Here is a 24663-nt window from a genome sequence, read left to right on the forward strand (position 1 = left end):
TCATATATAATATAACATATACACACAGCTCAGCTTGCAAAGGTACAATGACAACAATCAATCCATACTGTTGTAAACAAAGGATAACGGTGCCAGGGAGCACCTGGCAGTGTTAAATGTCAACTGAATTACTGCACAATAATGATATGGAGGTGTGGCTTTGTCAAGTTCCAAAGTTCTATAGTGGAGCTCCACTGGAGACAAGCCATACAGTGGTCTGCCATGTTTATTTTTGTGTCTATTTCCGCTAGGCATATTCAGTAGTATTATTATCAGAGTATTATTATTATGACAATATGATACACTGAGCCTATCATTTCATTGTCATGGTAACAGTAGGTGTGTTCTGAGAGAGTTTGGGATTTCCCCTGTCCAGGGCAGGCATAGCATAGTGTCAAAGCAAATAAACAGTATATATTTCTCTATCATAATTTAGGTACATCGACATATTGCAGTGAAGGAAAATCTCAATTACAAAGCAATGTGCCATTATCATCATTGCCACAGGTGGTTTTATAACACATACTCATTTCAACCTGAATCCATACATTGGAACACCTTTAGAATTACAATAGTTTGCTACATTCAGTTACAATACATATAAAAATGCCAGTATACTCCATTTGGGCTAAATCTCCTATCTTTACATTAATTACATTAATTTGTATTTGTTGAAAGGCTTAAGAAAGACTATTTGTAGTATTAAATTGTGATCCCATTTAAAGCCTAATTTATACTTTGTCACACAATGGTCTTGCTCACCAAAAATCAACTGATATGTTACTGTGACACATTGCATTAGTATAGATTAGGCTTAAGTCATGTCATGTCATGTATACTACAGTATGTTGCCATATACTGTATATTGATGTAGGAGTACAGTCATATACTGTATATTGACATGAAACAAATCTCCAGTAAAGGAAACATATGACACAACATAAAAAAAACAATTTCAAAAACATTTTAAGTGGGTATATTTGCCTTTGGTTCTAAATTAAAGTGTAAATAACATTAAAAGAAAATAAATGGGTATACTAAGAAACAATATGATATTCATCTTTACAATGGTTCTACATTTATTTGTTGTGAATATGTGTGTAGCCACAAATAGAAACTGAGCTTGCAAACGAGGATGTGCCTGCTCATTAACTGGAAGTGGATGTCATATCATCTGTGGCTCAGGGACCATCTCAAACTTTGACCTGCATGTATATTCAATGAGTGTGTTAAATGACTGTTAACCAATAATACCAACACCTCTCCTTTAAGCCTGATTTATCCCGGGCCATACAATGTTTGATATTTTTGGCACGTTACACCATCATAGCTGTAATCAGAGACCATGTGAGTAACACACAAAATAAAAGCACAAAATGCACACATGCACACACACACACACACACACACACACACACACACACACACACACACGCGCACGCGCACACACACACACACACACACACACACACACAATCCCTCGCATGTCCATACACAAACATACACATACAGTAAACACATTTCACATGCTCACAGACACACTGGATTATGTTCATGGTGTTGGGTATCAGCTGCGATCAATATATTCATGACTTTTCTCATTGGGTGTCTGTCTACAGCCATATATTGAAAATCCATCTCAAGCAAGGCAGAAGGCTGTGGGCAAATACACATACTGTACTTTACTGTACTGTACTTCATTTTACAGTCCACATTCTGAGATCATTTTACTTCATTCCACACTGGTGGCCAAAAATGTCAATGTAAAAACTGATGGGGAATGTCAATTAGCGTGTGTGTGTGTGTGTGTGTGTGTGTGTGTGTGTGTGTGTGTGTGTGTGTGTGTGTGTGTGTGTGTGTGTGTGTGTGTGTGTGTGTGTGTGTGTGTGTGTGTGTGTGTGTGTGTGTGTGTGTGCGTGCGTGCGTGCGTGCGTGCGTGCGTGAGTGAGTGTGCACGTGTGTGTTGTGTGCGTGCGCATGTGTGAAAGAGTAATTAATTGGGTACATTAGCCATGCTTAGACGTACTGTGCATGATACAAATTGTATCACAAGGAATATTATGTACAATAATACTTTTTAACAAATTCTCTCTTCAGTTGTTTGTAATATTACTTACATGTGTCATCTACTGAACAGATAGATAGTAGCACTGAAAGTTTGCATTTAACATCATTATGCAAAAAGTAAAGTACATTTTTCTCCCTCAGGAAAACACACAAGGTGTGTGTGTGTGTGTGTGTGCGTGCGTGCGTGCGTGCGTGCGTGCGTGCGTGCGTGCGTGCGAGAGAGAGGGAATGAATGAGTGAGGTGTGAATGCACTGAATGTCAGTCGGGGTAGATGAGAAAGCCAGAGAACGTGCTGTATTTGTTGGTATTTCCGCCGTGAACTTTGCCCCCATCAAGCTGCACGCACACTTCATCCCCGACGTCCAGATGTAGGATAACGCTGTTGGATGCGTAGTCATAATTCTGATCGGCATCCTGGGCTATCGCGCTGGCCCTCACCTGGGAAAACGAGAGAGAAAGGGCATGGTACACTGTAAAAGCCTTAGTTTTAATTTAACCGCACCCACACCAAGAATGTGCAATGTGCAAGAGATGGACAGTCATGATTTCACTGTGTGAGGTTGCCAGCAACAGAGATATATAAATAGGTAAATGGCGTCAGTAATAATTCAATTATACCAGATAGCATTGGACACTGTGTCACAAGATTCGCACCTGCTTCCGTCGCTCTTCCCGCTTTTCACTTTTCTTTTTCTTCCTGCAGCCACTCATTGCCCCCCAATCAGTTTCTAACCAAACTAACTATGTCTCTCCGTGTGGTCGCAGGTCTCTAATCATGGCCTACCCTTGAGGCCTGTTCATCATATCATCTAAATGTTAATCACATAGTTGAAGAGGGAAATGGATGGGTATAGATTCCATATGTGCTCCATATCACCCCAGCAATCAAGCATTAAAGGAACATTTACCCAATTTTCAAACATTATTTCCATTTTTTGATCTTGGCCTTTATACCACGAGGACGTGATGAATAAAACAAAAATACTGTGCAGTAAATATGTTTGCAACAAATTGATTCTCATTGTATAACTTGAATTCACAGTGCGGAAGTTACCTTTTTTCTGAATAAACGTTGTGACACTATCACCAGGTAATAAAACAAACAACAGTTCAAAAGATATATATTTTCTATTAAATTAATCACAGAAAAAGAAAAACAAAGGCCATCATAGCTATATGGCTAATTGGCTATCCACTGTTATCTGTATCACTGTAGCATCCAGCATGATGTAATACCATTACAACACTGTTCTCAACATTGCTAGTTTTTAATCATCATAATAAATTACACCTCTTGTTGGGGGTTTTCCTCTACCATGACACAATTAGACCTGCTCATCCACCTTCCCGTCTCCATCTCTGGTCTACAATCACTTCACTCTATTTGCTGTGTATCACTCTGAGTTCATGGTATAATGTCATCGGTATAGAGGCCTTCCTGTCCAGTGGGCACGTATCAGCCACAGAGATGAGGTGTGCAGTGATCTTTGACCTCAAGTCACCGTTCAGAGCCCACCCACCTCATCCCCATCCACCTGTTGCAGAGGAGAGTGTGATAGGGAACGATGGTGTGAGAGAAAACAAGCTTCACCATATAACATTCCCTTGTTCATTTGTCAAACATGGGGAGAAGTTGCTATGGCAAATGCACACACTGATTCCACGCCGCAATGAGTATCAAATGTACGTACTGTAGTATATCGTCACTTGTCGTATGCAAACCTTGTATGTTCAAACCAGTTACTTTTCATTGGTTTCATTGTTTGTTAATTTTCTTTTGATGTAAAGTGTCCTTGGGTTTTGTGAAAGCCACTATATAAAGTCAAGTTATTATTATATTATTATTAAAAAAAAAAAAAAAAAAAGAATCATCTGTCTGCCAGTATCCAATGTAGTTATTATTTAGTCACAAGCTATTTTTAAATAAAACCCACAGACTAACCCTTGTGTTTGTCATGACTCGTGTCAAAGACAAAGATTTTGCACACAAAAAAACAGATCTACAAGCTCACAATGCTTTGAATTGCAAAACTACTTTTGAGCAACACTGTCAACACTGTCAGAAGTATAAAATTGGGCATCTAAAAGATGTATTTTCCCTGCCCTCTGATGGTCATCAATCCCACCCATTCGTTCCCTTGTTTTTGTTTTGTTTTTTGTGTGCGTGTATGTCTCTTGTAGTGTTAAGTTTACTTTACCTGTCTGTCATTTCTGTCATAAATTTTCTGTCATGTCTTGTACTGTTGTGCTGTGTCTTGTATTTGACTGTATTTCACTTGTATTTGAAAAATCGAAATAAAATATGTAAACATATATATAAAGATGAAATACAGAGATACAAGGTTTCTACCCAACAGTGAAGATATACTGTACGAGGAGTGTTATGCACAAGCAGATTCTCAAGCCGAGACTAAGCATTAATTCTGTTAACACATGGCAATTTGTTTTCTTCTCTGTTGAATCCCTCGCATTGCTTCTGGCTCATCGATCAACAATTTGCGACTATTAAGCCATCGCCTTGGAGGTATTCAACCACACAATGCTGTGTTCACAGTTGATCTGTAAAACACGCACTATATCGAATGAGTTGTGAATTATTCCTGTGCCTAATAAGCATACTGGCTTATAATAAATTGCACCATCATTGGGTTAGTAAGCGACTATTCAGGCAGAAGATCCATTTAATGCTAGAATAGAGAGAGTACACAACTACATCCATATTAATGAATGCAAATATGATACCCTCACTCCATCCTTGTCTCTTCCCGGGTGTGGGCCTAGCTAAGGATATGTTCCATCATCTCCAGTTGTCACGCAGCCCACCCCTCCTTCCTCATGATCAGTTGAACATATCAAATAAGACTCAACCAACCATCTCGCATCATCTTCCTCTCCATAATGAGATTTTGTCCGTTTCATCAATTCAATCATTATTCAATATTTCCACATAATATGAGAAATGTTATGTTTGGAATTGGATCCATGGCTTCCTATAAAGACTCGATACACCCCCTTTATTTTAATTCAACTCACATCACACCATTAATTGTTGTCTCTCCCTCTACACCTCACCCCCCATCATCACCCATCTCTCATTCGCAGCCCCCCTCGCTTTCTCTTCATTCTCCATCTATCCATCTTTTCTTTCCTTTTTTGTCCTTTACCACAGAATGAGATGCAGGTCACGCACACGTTTCCTCTCCCCGCCATGGCAGTGTTGGCGGGAGCGGCGGCTAAGCGTGTCCCTGTCCGGTCTAAATCGGATTGATTAACGGCATGCTGCTGTGGCAGGTCTCCTGAGACCCCCCCCCCCACACACACACACACACAATCCACCTCGCCTCCAAAACTCCAGATGCGTCAGGGCAAGCTACAGGGCTACGGTAATTGGTGGTCGAACAGCCATGGCAGCTCACTCCCTAATAGCTCCTCCAACTCCTCAATAACTCCATACAATCACAATAAATGGGGAACAGCAGGATAGGTCTATACAGTCGTCAAATGGGCCCATGAAGCAGTAGCAGCTGCAGCAGGTCAGTATAAGATCCCGACACTATATGCTCGCAGAGACGGCCATACACACGTGCATGTCTATACAAAACAATGTGTTTGTCTTTGCCTGTTTAGTAAAAATATGCCGTACATTGCAAGAGTCATAGACATTTTACCACTGTATCTAGTATGAAAGGAGGCTGCTGCATCCAAAGGAATTCAGCATGCTGGAGTGCATTCAGTGTGTGGAAAAGTCAGCTGCTGTCTAAAGAACGACTGTCAAAAAGCATCATGGGAATACTATCCAGAATGAGAATAAGGAGGCTTTGTGGTCATAACATAGCCTGCAATGTTTGCTGGTATTTTCTGGAGCAATCTGGTGGGCGATAGATCAACATAAGCTTGTTGTATTTGCTAACAATGGTGTGGCTTATTTTCTTTGAATTAAACCTGTGCAGTTAGCAAAATAATATATTCTGAACGTGACAGTAGGCTATAGACTATAGGCTAGTCTAGGGTGACCATATTTTCAAAACCCAGCAGCACCCTTAATCACTGAAAGTCTGTAAATAGCTACAAGCTCACAACTTTGTAGATCTGGATCTCCTTTTTACAATTGTATTTTTCATTTTCACCTAGTGTTTTCGTCATGTACTGTAAGCCTTGCCGAGCCATGAGGCCCATAGGGCAGGTGTTTTTGTTAAGATGGGGAACAATTATTTTAGCACTGCACCTTTCAACCGAACAAATATGATGGGCTAAACATCACTCAAAACAAGTATTATTGTCTCCACCACCAGGCCGAAGGCATGGGGAGAGAGAGTATGTTTTGCACTCCGTCCGTGTGTGTGTGTGTGTGTGTGTCTGTCCGTCCGTCCTTCCGTCCGTCCGTCCGTTACCAGCTAATCTCCGGCACCGTTAACCCGGTCGATGCCAAACTTTGCACACACACTCCCTGGATGCCAACGATGAACCTCTGCCCCGCATTTTCCAGAACGGCCTGTTATAGCGCCACCATGAGGCAGCTTTTCACATTTTTTACCTAAAACTGCACCGATCTGCGTGAAACGTTGCATGCACACTCCCTAGAGGCCAAGGACAAACCTTTGACCTGCATTTTCCGCATCTGCCTTTTATAGCGCCACCAGGAGGCCGACTTTTGTAAAACAATTTTTTTGATATTACTCCTCCAGATTCTGTCCAAAAATCTCACAAATCGTTACACAGTATCTCTATGGTCATGTGCTCAAGTCGGATCTGTCCGATATTTCATATTCCATCCTAATTGGCTATAATTGGCTTTCACAGTTTGCAAGATTGCCCCGTTTTGAACAAAAGCCTCAAATCATGAACGCAGCATGCAATTTACGTGAAATCTTTCACATATTTTATTACTAGGCTGAGGAATATATCCCACCCTTTTCACATTGGCCTGTTATAGCGCCACCAACAGGTTGATTTTTGCAAAACACATTTTTGGAACAAAATGCCTCAAATCATCCAATTGCCATCAAAGGCAAACATGTTTATATTACTTTTTCTAGTTATTACTGTGGTCGGCTGGACCGAAAGTGGTATGTATGGCATGCATGCATGGTTATAATTGTCTGTTGATGGTGACGTAATTAAGATGTGTTTCAATGTTGGGTATGTATGTATGTATGTATGTATGTATGTATGTATGTGTGTGTGTGTGTGTGTGTGTGTGTGTGTGTGTGTGTGTGTGTGTGTGTGTGTGTGTGTGTGTGTGTGTGTGTGAGTGTGTGAGTGTGTGTGTGTGTGTGTGTCGGTAAGAATGGTGGTCCCTTATTGGCTGTTGATGGTGACGTAACTAAGGTACGCTTCAAGGTTGGTATAAGGTCAATAATGGGTCTAAAGGATTTAGAACAGCAGTTGTAATAGACATTAGTTAGTAGCCATGTATGGCCTACGACGTGTGCAAGCTGGCGCAAGTCTGCACCTCGACAGAGTGCATTTCTAGTTTTAACTGTGGAAAACTGGGACTATGGGCTCCATTTTTGTCTCATCTTTCTAAAGCCACTATTTCGTGATTTAGGAGTGGGGAAAGGGTGTTCCCCCACTAAAGTTGGTATTTTGGTTACCTGTCTAAATCCCTTAAACACCTCTGTTACCCGTTATATTAGGTGTGGTTTGGGCGTTACAATAATTAAATCATATTTAACCAATCACCAGTCCACGTGCCATTGCCTTTAATAGATCCCTTATCCGTTGCCCGTTAGTGCTATAGGCCTATTGCTTCATAGCCTTACGTTCTATAGCCCATGGAAGAGTGTTGCGTTGCTGCCGAGCGTGTAGGCCGTCTCTACGAAACGGTATCAAGCGGAAAGGAAAGGTCTGTCAATTGGATTAAACGCCATTTGCTGCGCTATGGGATGATGAAACTGAACGAACAAATACCGGTGTCGGCAAAAAAGATAGCGGGTGACGCTGGACGAAAATACCATTAAGGGACAGAGAAAGCTCCTATATTCGTAATTTTCGGGCAGCGGCTGAATTGCGGGCCGCGCTGCGGGTAAAGTCGGAGACAAAATTGGAGCCCATATATGTTTGGTAGGCCTACAGGTGAATGTTGAAAACTGGGACATTTGAGTATTTTAGAGATTGTCGGGACACAGGACACCCAGCTTGAAAAATATGAGTGTCTTCCTTGGCGTACTTGTCGCCGAACGTGCATACAAAGTTTCACACTGATAGGTCCAAACGTTTGCAAGATTAGCTCCAGGCTCTCTTTTTCTTGCACACACACAAAATCAAAATGTATATCTGTAGATTTAATTCATGAAACAGTGAGTACTGTGATGCATAATGTTCAAGCATATTCCGATATAAAGTGAATCTGCTAATGTGTAGTGTGGTAGGCCCTATACTACTAAACGGAGCAGGAGATCTCAGCAGTGGTATTAAGTAACTAAGTACAATTTTGAGGTACTTTTACTTTAGTTGAGTAGCCTATTTCCATTTTGATATTTTTGAGTGGTGCAAACCACTCCAACAACTGGCTTTGTACCCGTGTACCCGTGTTCGTACCAAAAAAACGAGCATGGTTGCTATGGTTAGTGTGTGACGTCACTGCACCACTCAGTTCACACAGGTGTGATTTTTATACTTCTACTCCACTGCATCTCAGTGGAGTAGAAGTATTATACTTTTTACTTTATTATTTGACAGATTAAGTTAAAAGTTACTTACCAGATTTAGATGATTATTAATTAACCACTTAAGCCCTACTTAATAGGCTATTCAAAAATCGCAGATCTACAAGCTCAATATAGCATGTCACGATGTGATACATTGTGACACATTGAATTTGTGACACATTGTGAGCCTGTGGATCTGCTGTTTTTCAAAGATTTTGAAAACTTAACTTTTACTTGTTCACAGAGTATTTCTCCATTGTGGTATTGCTACTTTTATGTAAAATTGGAACACTTCTTCCACCACTGGATCTCAGCTTGGGATTTCAATAACAATTAGAGTGAACCCTGTTTTCCTCAAGAGGTGAGGGGAACTGGGCCCAGCCAAGTGAAAATGAGAGAGAAAGACAAATCAGGATTATTGTCAACAGTGGTGGAGATTGATAGTGGCATGGGAGTGAATTTCTGTCTGTTTAACCAATGCTATCCGTGTTTGATGTGCTACTGTTGGAACCAGCTAGGCCCCGCGGGACAATAGACAAGATTACTCTGCCAGCACTTTTCATTAGAGGGGCAACATTTAATAGGGGAAGAGTGAGAGACAGAGGGAACAAGAGAGGTTAGAATTTAGATGGTTAGAGGGAGAACAAGTGATGGAGACTAAAATAAATCCACTAATTCTATTGTGTATGTCCTTGAGTTGTAATAATTTAGTTGTTGTTCTGTACATACGTTGCCTTCTACCTTACCTATCCTAACTATTAGGAGCAGTGGCTGCCATTGATACAGATCCCCATGGAGCAGTTAGGGGTTAAGTGTCTTGACAGTTTGACACAAAGATTGGTCGAGCTAGCATGCAAACCTCTGACGTTCCCATTCCCAGACGGCCTCTCTCCCCACTCAGCTTAGAGCCGCCTCTAAAAACATGTGTGTCGGACCAACGTATGTCGGGAGCAACAGGTGATTTTCGCATGTCGGACTTTTGGTGTGTCGGATAAGCGTGTGCACCCAAAGGGCAGTGCGGCCTGTTTGATTAGTGGATGAGGAGAGACGTCACAGCATACAGGACATATAGGAGTAGCTGGAGGCAGCATATCACCTGTGTGTTGGTTTGGTGTTTGTAGCATTCCACCTGTGTGTTGGTTTGGTGTTTGTGTGCATGACTAGCTGGTTAATGTGATTTCCAGGCTAGTACATGACATGCCACAATAAAAGTATTCCATTTAGTTTTTAGTTTTAGTTTTCAATTTAGTAGGTTTCATCTTGAGAGATGTGAAAAATGCTTTATTCTTGTTTCTTACTAAATGCAAAGACCCAGGAGAGGGTGCTAATTATATTATTATTTATAGTATTATCTAAAGAATCACACCCGTGTGAAGTGAGTCATCATACATCTTCACATTCCGGCCAATCACAATTGGCGTCCTCACTTTTCTGTCCTCACTTTTTCCGTGCTCAGCCAATCAAATCATCAATCATCTGGGGTACACACGTACACACAAAGCTGGGCATAGGAGGGGCTAGCGCCCCTCAAAAAAGAAATCCAGACTGGCCCCATGCAGACAATGTAAGGAGGCTGTTGTATGTCTTAGATGGTGCCCCAATTTCTTTATTACATGCAATGAAGGCCTATGATCGCCTAGAATATAGCATTTTCAAAAATGTTGATGGTCATGCAGTGCTTGGGTCGATTTTGAGTACCCCTTTATTTATATGATGAAGGTGTTACATAATCGATTTATAAAATATACACACCCGACAAAATAATTTCTATTTAGATAGTCCTTGCTGCCAGCATCAATATTTTAGAAAATCTATTTACCGGTAGTTCAGTTCAATTCAATTCAGAGGAGCTTTATTGGCATGAGAAAACATTTATAGAAAATGTTTACATTGCCAAAGCAAGTGTCAAAATACAATAAAAAGTAATGGGGAAAGTATACACTGACACCACGCTAGACAGTCAGGATTAACGCCCAAAAACGTCACATCCGGGGTAAGAATTTACCCCGGAATGTTCTATGGCTGCCAATGCAACTTGGTCCAATCCTTAATCACATACGGACAAACATCTATGCCGATGCTATCTAACTTGCGGAGGTAGCGTGCCTTGTCCACGGGCAACAGATCTTTCAACGTATGGCATTGCAAATACGTTTGATAATCGCTACTCTGCTCAATATTGTTTTGAAAATGCCGCAAATTGCATTCCCCCGTTTGTGGGCGGAGTCACAGTTTGAGGCGCTGTGGTGTCAGTGTATATACAGTTCGCAACGCAAGGGAGGAATTTCTCTCACCCAGCGTTGCTTATGTATTCTTGCGTCGATTACGTTCGACTCTGTCAAGCACTTTAGAGAGGGTACAGCATTTTGTAAACAGAGCTATGTCACATTGCATCGTTATACATGTTATACAGGGTATAAAGCTTTTTTGGGACAAATAGCAGCATTTCTTCTCAAGACTATTTAAATAGTATACAAAACAACTCTGATTAAACATATGTTTAAAGGTAGCAGCTCTGTTTACAACTTTACATGTTCAGTAGGTCTACAGTGTATACGCAACAGTTCACAAATCTTGCTGCTGTGTTTGCACATTGTTGTATTTCTCCCTATAGTTTATAGGAGTTTTTTGTCATTGGTCATAGTTTAAAACTCGCTTTGGGTGTGTGTAATCTGTGGGAAGTATGTGTCTCTGATGCCTTGGTATAGTGGGCAGGTTTAGAAAGTGTAGCTCTGTTTCCACCACATTTTGTGTGCAGTGGGTGCATACTAGTCTGTCTTCCCTTGGGAGTGGGGTCTGTCTGTGGCGGCATTTCTTTATTGCAAGGCTGTGTTCAGACTCTGTACTTAGTCAATGCTTTCCTAAGTTTTGGGTCGTTTACCGTGCTCAGGTATTCAGCCAATGTATATTCTCTTTTTAGTGATAGATAGCATTCCATTTTGCTCTGGTTTTGGGTAGTCTCTTAATTATTTCAATGCTCTTGCCCGACCAAACCAGTACTATCGTAAGGCACAGACAAGCAATTAACTACAGCATAAAGTTCTATGGATAAAGTTCTCTACAATGCAGTGGAATAGATGGTTTGCTCTTTCAAATGTGCCTTTAGGCATAGATTAGACCCGTGACATTGCTTCAAGTTCAGCATGAGTCACAGGTGTCGAGGCGGACTCTGGAAAAGGGTCTAGAGGTAGTACATCCTTACTCCCTCCAAGATGTTCTATATTCTAATCTGCCCATTACTCAGTGTCATTGTAAATTCTGCATTGTTTTGCAATTACTCTCTGTATGGATATTTACCGGCAACAACATTCAGAAAATATAATAATAAATTATAGTTATGCGGATGACCTGCCCATTATAATGTGCTGATGAAAGATGGCCTCAACCACAACACGGGCGTCTTGGCAGCCAACCTTTGCAGGTGGAAACTGCAGGCTGCAGCCACATTATTGGTAAGACAGTGCAGAAGCGAAAAGAGAATTAGATGTTTTTGATAAAAGTGCCTGGAGTTCCAGCAGGCCCCAACGTTCCTCTGCGTATGCCTGAAACAATGCTCTCAGGCTCATAACTGGATTGTCTGAAGCCCTGTTTTCTATACCTGCCATACTGGCAGGAATTGCCCCTTGCCGTTCCTCGCTCTAGCAAGGAACGTCCAGACACATGCCTAGCATATCCTGCATGTCGCCACTATGACAGTGTTGTCTCCAAACAGACTGAAATCCTACCACCCATACAACAAGGAGGAGGAACAAAAGATGCTCAGTTCTATCCCTGAGGACCTGTCTAGAAACGCATGGATGGCAGCATCCTGGACGCAAGTCCGTTGGGCCCACATGTCCCACCGCTACATCTGGGACCCGGGAGAGAGCGTCAAAGAAGAAGATCTAGCTAGCAGCACACCAACAATGGACCCTAGTGACCCGCCTGCATACTGGGGTCAGCTTCTTCAAAACATCCATGAAGTGGGGCCTGGCAGACAATGCACCATGCGAGTGCGGGGAGCTTACGTGGGCTGGCTGTATGTTTTATGATTTTCTTTTCTACCTTTTTTCTTTCTTCACTTTTTGTTAGCCGTATGGATGATGATTTGTAAGGAATTATTAGGAAAATTAGGCCTGTGCCCACCCAGCTTACTCAGGAATGATCCAGGTTGACATTGTCACATGCGGCGAGTTTGAAGTCAGTCGGTGAGACGGTTCTAGAGATACGTGAAGTACAGACACACGTGCACAGATAGACATTTTGTGCATTTATAGTGAATAGTGAATAGTGGATAACTCAAATATATGACCACAATAACCTTTGTCTCAGAGAGGCAGAAAATAGAGACCATTGTGTGAGTAGAAAGGAAGGGGACGTGGTGTAAGTGTTGCTTAATTTTATACTCCATCATGCGACATTGATGGTTGTTGAAAATATATTAGTATCTGCATACTCAAAATGTGTCGAGACGTGTTGTGAGCTTGTAGTGATTCTGTCGAACAATGAACTATATATCAGGCTTGATGGGTGTAGTACTGTAGGTAACACAGAGCACACAGCTGCATGCACTTTTAACAGTCTGAGCACAGGATTTGGGTGAGGGAAGCCAAACTAGAGGAGGGACTTTGAGTGATGTGGGGGCGGGGGGTGTCTGCTGGATAACAAACTGATCAGCCAAGCCTATTTTCAGGGAACAGAAATGAGATTGGGGAGGTGGGCGGGCCGGTCCATGTCTGTTTTTCTTTTCTTTTCTTTTTTTCTTTGTTTTGTCTTGCAGTGTTGCCTTGATCCTCTGGTAATAAAACTGACAGGATTCATTCACCGTGATGCACAGACCTCTCAGAGCGGAGCGAGACAATTGAGAGGGGTCTTTTAAACTCACCTGAGGGACCACTAAGGGTGGACTGGGGAGAGCGCTCTACAAAAAGAGGAATGGTAATGGAAATGGCACATTTTTATAAAGGCTAGCTCGGGTTCCCTACCCATGTGTGTCGCAGGCTTTTTGTCACTACGGAATTGAACACAAAACCTTTAGCCAGCATTGTAGATTTACGGCCTAATTGGCGTGGCAAATGCTAATATTTTTCCACGACACTGTGGTGTCACAATGTTGATTAGAAAGTCTTTAATTGGCTTTAGACTGAAACCTTTGAGGGCATGATGTCAGGCAATCTAATTGGATATAAAGGGTTTCTGTGGACTGCTCTACCTGCAGTGCATAAACCAAAGCATTGCCTGAGTTAATCTAATTGAATATTCCACTATCATTGTCTGGATATTTTAATTTATACTCCCTGAATGTAGATCATTCTCATGCCGTATTTTGCAGTCATCCAAAGCACACTATGCACAATATCCTCCATACACACATACACAGCACATACTATGCACTCTCAAAAATACACACATTTTACATGCAGCACAGCAGTCTTCATTTTACTCTAAAAGTTAAAATAAGACTTTACTGTGAACAGTGGAAATTGCTTATCGCTGCCACATCATACACTTTTCTTCAAATGTCCACTTTTGAAAACACTTTTCAGACTCAGCATTCTGAGGGAGAGTAATGGCCGGTGCATGGAGATGAGAGATTTCCATGTCTATGTAGGATAAACTAACGGCGAGAAAATACTAATGTCACTGCTGCTGAATAAGTACATTTGTATTAGTGTTAAATATGAGTGACTGACTATCGTAAACGATACAGATCAAGGCACCTCCCCGACAGATCTTTTTAAATGAACCATGATGAAACTTTTTTTTAATTGAAGAGTTAATGAAATTGTATTGTTAAATTGATTGTTAAATTATACATTTTAAATAGATTACTTTTTGACAATTAATTACTTACAGAACTGTATGTTCCTTCTATATTTTCCTTTATTTTTTTAAAGATGGGGTGCAATATGGCTTTTTGGGCATTTTATTTTGAAGTTTCAGTCTAAAACAGAAGGCTGTGTGCTTCTGAACCAATCCCTTCGGGCTATGGGATGTAGCTCCGCGATGCGTGAAGTTGCTTGTTTACAAAACTTTACAATCAGAAACAGACAGGCAGCAATTGGATATTGCTTATTTCTAACCTATAATGTTTTCAGTCTTTCAGATACATATTTTAGCGTGCTGAATAGGTTTAAAATGAGTAGCCTACACACTGTCTGGATGTCATCTTGAATGAGATTAAAAACAGAGTAGTTCTGTAATTAAAACCATGCTGTGTTTGGAGGAACGCTCAGCTATGGGAAACAGGTGAATGAAATCAAGATTATTTTTAAGTGCCCCTTACGGAGCTATGTGTGTGGCTGGCTGGGTGTCTGGGTATGAGCACAAAAACAGCATGGTTGTTTTTCACCACCTGTGCGCAACCTAACGCACACACAAACACACACGTATTAACTGTATATATGATGCTTTCGGGTGTGCCAGTACAGTGACAGTACAGTACAGGTTTTGAGTGGTGCAACCTCTCCAAGGAACAGCAATGTCCGTGTTAACCTATGTTTGTGTGTGACACCTATGTTTGTGTGTGACTCATGTGTGACTCATGAGTACCAGTAGGGGCGCTGTCGTGCCAGAAACAGGGAGAGAGAGATAGTGCTGCACTGTTGCCTGCTAATGAGAGAGAGAGAGAGAGAGAGGGGTGTGGGGGGGGGGGGGGGGGGGGGTGGAAGGGGGGGAGTTGCACCACTCAGTTCACACGGGGTGTGATTTATGGACTTTTGATATAAAATACACACCATTTTAAAGTTTCCCATTGTTTTGGCATCTATTGTTAAGTAGGCCTATGCCCATGATGACCACGGATATGGTTCATTTCACTTTCCCACTATTTTTGGGGCCTCTGCCTTTATTTGATAGCGCGACAGGAAATGGGGGAGAGAGCTGGGGAGTGAGTTACACGCAGCAAAGGTAGCATCAGCAGTTGAACCCTCGACACACTGTCAGGCTGGATTAGCAGCCTAGGTGCCTGCATGGACCGCTAGGCCGGCCTGGGCCCTATCTTTTCCTTTCTTAACTTAAATGAATGAAGTTGGCAAATTAAAGATGGCCCATCATTAAACATAAGCCAAGCAATTAAACTGCTCAATTGAACTACAAATTTTATTTCCCTATTAGTTGCACCCCACGACTGACACAACCATGGGAAGACAACCAGCCCGGTGGAGATCTGCCCTCAGAGGAGCGCAATTTTCTCGTTTAATTCTGACCAAGCAAACTGTTCTAAATAAATAAAGCCTATAGCGACACTGGAATACAACGTCTCACATTGTATTTAGGATGAGATGTTTATTGCTAGCTTGCTGAACTCAACACCATCAAAGTAAAAGAAAAGGGTGTAACTGACCACATTCCCCATATTGAGCCAGTTATAAATATTCATGATCTCATCCCCTGCTCATCATGGTAAAGGGCAAAGTACTGTATATATCAGCTGTGAATTATGAACCTTTTGAAAAGGTCATTTACTTAACCACAAATCTTTTGATGAGTTATAGGACATGAAGCAAAAAAGGTTTTTCTCATTGAGTTCATCGATGCATATTGCGTCCCAGATTACTAGTGTATTAGTCATACTGTATGTCAATGCATCCACTAATGGTTAAGGACATCAGAACCTCAGTTGTCTACTAAAGGAACATTTTATTTGTTTTATGTTGGACAGTTTTTTCTTCATTGCATTCATTCATGTAAACCAGGGGTGCCCACACATTTATGACGTGAGATCTACTTTCAAAATGACCAGCTCAACAAGATCTACCCACTGAAAAAATAAGTGTACCATTGCTGAAAATAGTTTAAATATATAATGTACCTGGGGGGGCTTTGGAATAGGGAGAAATTATGACAGGCAGTTTCTGCTGTCAAAATATGTCCCCCCCGTATTTAACTTAAACGCCCAATGCATTCTCAATGGCAATAGCACAAACTTTGGCATGCTACTAGTCCTACATACTTACACCTAGAAACCCCATTCAAACCTATTTAGGTTCATCTTATGGTGGACATGTTTGCCTGAAAAGAAATCTTTGAAATGTTTCATAGTTTTAGAAATATAGTGCTGGCGTTACATAGGCTACAGTAAGACATAAGACAAACACACTTGGAATGGGAAATAGAAGGAAAATGGAATTGCTAGTTTTTTTCTTTCTACCGACAGTGTGTACTGTAATATTTTGTATGTGGAAAAAAGTGTAACTTTGTAATGCTACTGACGTTTGTGCACAACAATCTTGAAAACAAAGTAATACATTGTGGGTTTGAGCTGACAGGCCCTTCTAAATGTCAATCAAGTCACCTTAATTCAAGTGGCAAAATTTAAATTAAATATATATTTTTAGGGGCATGTAATGTGTTCTACCTGCACAGCCCTTGTGATCTACTGGTAGATCGCGATCTACCTTTTGGGCACCCCTGATGTAAACCCTGTTCACCCTGTGTGTGCTTTACCTAGATCTGCTCCAGTTAGAAATCTTACAGATTTATGGGGCGCCCGCTGGCCAAGTGGTCCAGGTGCATGCCACATAGGCTCTGGCGTGTTCGATTCCCGTTCATGACGACCTTTGCTGCATGTCTCTCCCCTTCTCTCTTTCCTGTCTATCTTCACTTGATACTATCAATAAAGGCAGAAAAGCAAAAAATAAATCTTGTAAATTTATCTCATGTCTGTCTGCTCTCTGAATATCCATCTATCTTGACTTCCTCTCATTGCTTGATCTCTCTGTTGTTGGCCCACGTGTCTGTGGCCTGTCTACCTTTACTGTAATCTCTCCTCGGACTGTGTCTTAATGATCAGCTCCCTTTGACGCCTTGTGGATCAAGTGTCTGTCAATGCTTATATTGCTTGAACACACACCGTTGCACGTATACACGTGTGTGGACAGGAAACACACCAATAGATGTTGGTTGACATTTGGTTGACATTTTATATTAATTCTCACAGTGCCAATTGTCTTGAGGACCATCTAGCAAATGACTCATCGTATTGAGTGGAGTTGTAACTGGTCACACTTTACAATGTTCTCTCAAGGCTGTACTTTTCTCATTGACCCGGTTCCTCACAGTCTGCTAACAGCACTTGTCTATTCACAGCAGAGAGCCACTATGCAGTGAGTGGAGTGAAACTGAGGGCAGGATCAGCACTGAATTGGGTTAAATAATTTAGTTGAAGGAAAAGATAATTAATGGGCATGAAGCCAGTGGCTAAGTTAGAAGGCAGAGTAGGTGTGTGTGTGTGTGTGTGTGTGTGTGTGTGTGTGTGTGTGTGTGTGTGTGTGTGTGTGTGTGTGTGTGTGTGTGTGTGTCTGTGTGTGTGTGTGTGTGTGTGTGTGTGTGTGTGTGTGTGTGTGTGTGTGTGTGTGTGCGTGCGTGGGGGGGGGGGGGGGGGGGGGCAGGTGGAGGGGGGACAAGACCTCATCTAAAGGCTATGAAAGATTTAACAGCAGGAGAGCACAGGAATGACAATAACTGTGATGGCACGCAACAAACCAAGTCCCCCAATTATATATCTGGAATCTTCTAGTCTGTTCCCTTTACCATGCACTTTGTATATGGAAAGTCCTGTGGATTTGTGAGCCAAATCAATCACTATTCCTTTGTAGACCTGTTAAGTCATACCGTATCAGGCCCGGGTTCAGTTTATTAGGAGATTTGTCAAGAATCATAGCAGAGGGGAAAATAATCTGTTAAGAATGACTAAAGCCTGAATTATGAATTTAGTTTAAGCATATTAAACATAAATCCATTATGCAATTAGCACAAATACCTTTCCGAAATATAACAAATATAACACGCTCATATCTGTTGCTGTTTGGTTTCCTTTGAAAAAACATTCTTACACTTAAGGGGGCGACGCATACTCAAGTTTTTAGGTGATAACCTAACCACTGCGGTGGTTGGGAAAACTACAACATGACGTCACTTTACCCCAGCACATCTCTCTGTTTTTACTAGCCACCGCGGTGGTTAGGTTATAACCTAAAAACTGGAGTATGCGTCCTACTTCACACTCCATATTTTCAGGGATGGTTGCCATTCTGCCTCTACAACTGTTCATCCATCTTCATTAACCACTTTCAACCTGGCAGTCCCTATTTTGGACATCATTACAGACAATAATTTCTTATTTTATATTTGATTATAGACCATTTTAAATGTTAATTCTTTAAAAATTGCAACAATTGCAGATTTACTAAATGTACCCATTATACGATGAAGGTCGTATAAAGTGGTTAACCTTCAATCTATCTCTCTTTTTTTTTTACATTTTTATAACACAAATCTTGTATGGGGGTATCTGGCACCAAATATTTTCTGATGAGGGTCCATGGCTAAATACATATTAATTTGGGGATCCATAATGATAACGTTTGAGAACTAATGCTGTATAGACTGTAGAGGACGATTGAAACAGCAGTCTTGAAAAAAACAGTAGCCCAGTAGGCAGGGTCATTGTCAGCTCAGTAACATTCCATATCGCTGTAGTTCTATGTAGCGTCACTAGCATGTAAGTTATGTGTAGGGGAACATGCACTCTACCGTCAAACCCTCTGCCTGACTTGACTTGGCTTGCAACAATGCACAGTGAGTTTGTCATCTTCTCTGGTAATCCCCAGGATGTCGCACGTTGTGCTGTGCAATATGTGCATCGCACATGTCAGAATCAGAGCTCCTCAACAGAGTGAAGCTTTAACACTCTCAGCTTGTCATGAATCTCCAGATGGAAGCTTCCCAAGGTTGTTGTTTTCAGACATTTGTTTGATTCCTTGTTTATTTATTAGTGTTAACATCGGCGATCCTCAAGAGGACAGTAGCCAGCTGTTGCGTTTTGACTTCACTCCACTGAGACTGGGGGATCGTTATCCTCCTGCTTAGCTGTCAGTGCCTGTGTGTGTGTGTGTGTGTGTGTGTGTGTGTGTGTGTGTGTGTGTGTGTGTGCGTGCGTGCGTGCGTGCGTGCGTGCGTGCGTGCGTGCGTGCGTGCGTGCGTGCGTGCGTGCGTGCGTGCGTGCGTGCGTGTCTGCGCGTGTATCTCTGTCTATCCATTTCTCTCTACCCCCACTCTCTCTCTACTGCTGCCCAACTCAGGATTCCACGTCCACTTAGAGGAAGCACTTCTCCTCTCTGGCCTTCACGCTCCTCTTTGACCCCAAGGACAAATCACTTACTGCATTTGTGAAACTTTATGAAAGGCTTCGGACAATATCCAGAGAAAATCGATGTTGCATTATTAATCAGGGGTTGATAGTTCTTATCCAAATCTGAATTGAGATGTTATTCTACGCTGACTCTAGGCTACTCTCGCCGAATAGAAATTTGTTGAGTTACTTTTCCATGCATTTTTATGAGTCATATTCCTGACTCCACATTTATCTTAATTATTGCACTGTTAATGTAGTGTTGTTTAAAATATGTTCTGCTCACATATTGACGAATAAATAAAGTATTTTGTACTTATATGGTGTGCGGGATACATCCATATACTGCTCACATATTGACCCATATTAATACTTAACAAACGGCATAAAAATATTGAAAGTAAGAGATGGCACTTCACATCCACACGCACGCGCGCACACACACACACGCACGCACGCACGCACGCACGCACGCACGCACACACACACACACACACACACACACACACACACACACACACACACACACACACACACACACACACACACACACACACACACACACACACACACACACTATCTCACCTGCCCGTTCTTCTTCAGGTCAGCCCACATGCTGGTGCCATCACCCCCCCTCATGAGGACGTGGTAGGTAAAGTAGTAGATGCCTGGCAGAGGGCAGGTGAACTTCCCAGTACTTGGCTCATAGTAGTTCCCTACGTTGGTGACGACGTCATCAAACTTCAGCACTTCGCTTCCTTCGTGCTGTTTCCGGAGGCCAGCGTAGAAGGCAATTTTGGGACTGTAGAAGGAGGGCACGTAGCCGCCCGGCCCTGGGCCCGGGGGGCCTGGCGGCCCTGGTTTTCCAGGCTCCCCAGGAGGGCCTCTGGGCCCGGCGGGCCCAGGAAGTCCGGGGGTCCCGCGGAACCCGGGCTTGCCCCTTCGTCCCGCGAAGTCCGGGGGCTGAGGGGAGACGGAGGACAGCTCTCCCTGTGGGGGGGTGAAGGTGTCGCACACCATCTTGCAGCTGCCGAGCATCTCGTAATGGCTGCCCCCTCCTCCGGACCCACCCCCTTTCGTGGTGTGGACCAATAAGGGGATAGCCACCAGAAGAACCAGTACCATGGCCACGCCGACTCCAGCCCCGATGACACGTTTCTTGCGGCTGAGCCGTGAGGCAGCCAGCGTGAGGAAGTCTTCCTCCCCCTTGGCTGGGATGGTTGTGCCAGCCAGAGTGAACTCTGGGTAGGCAGTAACTAAACAACTGAGGTGGTGGGTTGATGGCGTGGGGTCACAGGGGAACACCACTAAGGATGTGCCAGGATGCTGAGGTGGTGGGTTGATGGCGTGGGGTCACAGGGGAACACCACTAAGGATGTGCCAGGATGCTGAGGTGGTGGGTTGATGGCGTGGGGTCACAGGGGAACACCACTAAGGATGTGCCAGGATGCTGAGGTGGTGGGTTGATGGCGTGGGGTCACAGGGGAACACCACTAAGGATGTGCCAGGCACGTCTCAGGCTAAAGTCAGTACAAAAGTAAATTGAGGTGAATGAGAGACAGGTTTTTCCATTCCTTATAGTGTTCAATGCACTCAGTTTGTCAATAGGGTTAACCTATTGGTTTTGGTGTGGTTTATCCTTAACACTATACACACATTTGTTTGTGGTTTCTTAAATGTTTGAAGACTTTAAACTTATAAATCAAAGACTTGTTTGTTTGTTTTTCACAAAAACAACAGGTGAAATGTATGATTCCACGATCAAGATTATTTTTTATTTTTTTCTGGCTGTGTAATAGCACAACCTCCACTGAGTATCTTTCACTTGCTCAGGCAGAGAGCTGTCAGGTGGGGTCTACAGAACTCCCACAGGAGTCCATCTCACCCATGCACCACACAGAGGAGAGGGCTGAACTGTCTCTCCAATAATGAGAGAGAAACGGTCAAATCTCCGGTCCTTCCTTTTCACCTCCTTGCTTATGATTATGTTCAAGGACTCATCCGTCCATCCTTTCCTTGTTGTTTGGAGAGCGTTAAATTTGATATCTCTCTGACTCCTTAATTCCACTTACAGAGGGATTTATGGCATAAATATCTAACCTCTGACCAGGAAGGACAGAGAAAATTGTGACTGTGTGCATTCCATTTGAAGAGCAGATGATCTTGTTGTTTTGTATTTGATGAAATGTGGAACATCTCTAATCACCGCCTCAATGCATAGTCTGAAGGAAAAGGGAAGACACACACACAAAAACACACAATCACAAAATCAGCATTGATGACTGCAGGCTACTAACAAATCAGCTCCCTTTATTGTTTTATTCAGTTAATAAATTATCCATAAAGATTTTGTCATGAAATATCAACATATTGAATCGATTGCACATAGGCTGCATTGTAAATATGTATTCAATTAAAGTCATAAATTCCAAATGTATAAAATAAAAACATTTTACATATAAACTTTTATCTTACCCTAACCCTTAATTGAACTCATATTTTGTCGTCATCATCATCAGATTCATTAGGTTATAATTGTCTGTGTTGGAAGTGCGTTCAGACCATTAAATAGTTGTCTATGCATATTAAAACGATCACTTAAATGTAGGCTATTCACGCAAAATTGGAAGACAGTTTAAAGACTTGATTTGAATTTACTGAGTTTTAACATGCAAAGAGATAACGACTTAACGTTCCCTCGTTTCCCTCCTTAAAAAAATAAAAATAAAAGAAGAATACAAAGACTTACCAGTTAATTCTGCTCACTGCTCAGTGATGTTATTCATTTATTCATGGGCATATATAGCCTCCATGCCGTTTTTAAATGCCGGTCTTGTAGCCTATATATATCCTTCGTCCTTCGGGCAAGTTGCGCTGTAGGCTACGTAACAAATTTGCTAATGAAAATCTAATTATCATCCCGTTATTAGTTTTTTGTCTTCCAGCCAAGTCTTGCGTAGGTATGATGTCCGTGTATCAAATAAACTGTGCGGTCACTTAAACACCCTTGTCCAATTAAGCAGCAACATTGACGAAAATCGAGTGTGTATCCACTCGGTGATATATTAAAATATCATTCACCGCGTCCTTGCGAACTTTTACGTATTCTAACGAGGACTTTTGTTGAGTTTCGCGGTCCCAACATCATGCGAAGCGCGACTTGATCGCCACATGCAGCAACAGTTCTCTCACTTGTTGTAGGCTATTCTGTTCTCCTCTCTCGCAGCATCTGTTGGCTCCCCCGCCCTCCCTTCTCTCTCACACACACACGCGGCGTCCCATATCCCATCCTATGCCCGTGGTGACCTTTTCACAAATCAACGGACTAAACCTGCTATAGCCTAGTTTAATCAACACTCCCCCAACAGCCCCCCCCTCCAACACACACACACACACACACACACACACACACACACACACACACACACACACACACACACCTTTTTTTTACCCCAAAATATACTTATAACATTTGTTTACGAGGTGGCATTAAACTGTGTATACTATCTCGGGATTTACATAGGCCTAATTGTTTTTGGAATTTAGAGTAGGCCTATAGGCCTATAAATTAGGCTATAGGAGCCTGGATAAGAGCTTGGATTAAATGTTACTTTCTGTGTCAGATGAAGACATAGATTGAATCATATGATATCTGATAGGCTACTGATTTGAGACAGACAGACATCATGCAGCCTGACAAAGTGAGAGTAGAGATTGAAAAGGAGAGCTGTTTTCAGGGAGGTTGTCAATGTCTATGTTTACCAGGCAGCTTTCAGACCTCATTAGTGCTGAAAGACACAATGCAACTGACAACCTCTCTCTCTCTCTCTCTCTCTCTCTCTCTCTCTCCGTCTCTCTCTCTCCATCTCTCTCTCCCTCAGCTCCTGTCTGTCTGTCTGTCTGTCTGTCTGTCTGTCTGTCTGTCTGTCAGTCTGTCTGTGCCTTACTTTCTTTACATTCATTGCCGTCATCATTGTATTTCAACCATATTAACCAAGTTTTAATATAATATTTTACACCTCAAAATATTGTATCTACGTACGCTACTCCGATAATACCCTGCTGCTTTGTAAATATTCACCAGTTTATGAACAAAGCATCTATCATCAGAATGTCAAATCAATTTCAATCACACCTTAAAATGTTTTGGGGGCATTTAGGTGCAAGTAAGCAAACGGTTTCAGTCCTTTGTGGCAAGTCGGCTCCAGCTACACCATGGGTACTTGGATGTCCTGTCAGCTGTCCTCTTTATTTATTCATCTCCCAACTTTACAGAGCATGGAGAGTGTAGCAGATATTGAATATGGATCAATAGATCACTCCCCAGGATGCATACTGTCAACCGGCTCAGCCCGCAGGCAGACGGCAAGCCTCTGGTCACATTTGCATTCGGAGATAGAAAATAACTGCTGCTTGTCAGAAAGTCTGCCTTGCAGAAATTGGCAGATTAAAGTTGAAGAAAAGGAGTATTCTGCATTTTTGCATGTGTTCGTCTTTTAATATGTATGTATGTACGTGTATATGTACGTGTATATATATATATACACACAGTATTTATACGTGTGTGTGTGTGTGTGTGTGTGTGTGTGTGTGTGTGTGTGTGTGTGTGTGTGTGTGTGTGTGTGTGTGTGTGTGTGTGTGTGTGTGTGTGTGTGTGTGAGTGTACCGTGTACTGTATATGCACCGTTGCACACTGTACTGAATATAATATCTGCTTGTGTGTACCGTATGTTATATTGTGCCTGTTTGTGTGTGAGCATGCAGCTCATGTGTGCTTGTCCTGCATGTGGTTTAATTTACATGTATACTGCATACACTGCTGACTCTGAGCC

General features: G+C 42.2%; 1 protein-coding gene across 1 annotated transcript; it reads right to left on the reverse strand.

The window, feature by feature from the left end:
• Positions 1-2326: 2326 nt before the first annotated feature.
• c1ql4b (complement component 1, q subcomponent-like 4b) lies at positions 2327-20956 on the reverse strand (the record flags this gene model as incomplete). Its single annotated transcript, XM_079509973.1, has 2 exons — positions 2327-2506; positions 20417-20956. The coding sequence occupies 2 exons, from the start codon at positions 20954-20956 to the stop codon at positions 2327-2329; spliced, it is 720 nt and encodes a 239-aa protein (XP_079366099.1).
• Positions 20957-24663: the final 3707 nt, after the last annotated feature.

Source organism: Electrona antarctica (genome assembly GCF_951216825.1).
Source record: "Electrona antarctica genome assembly, chromosome: 9".
Lineage (NCBI taxonomy): Eukaryota > Metazoa > Chordata > Actinopteri > Myctophiformes > Myctophidae > Electrona > Electrona antarctica.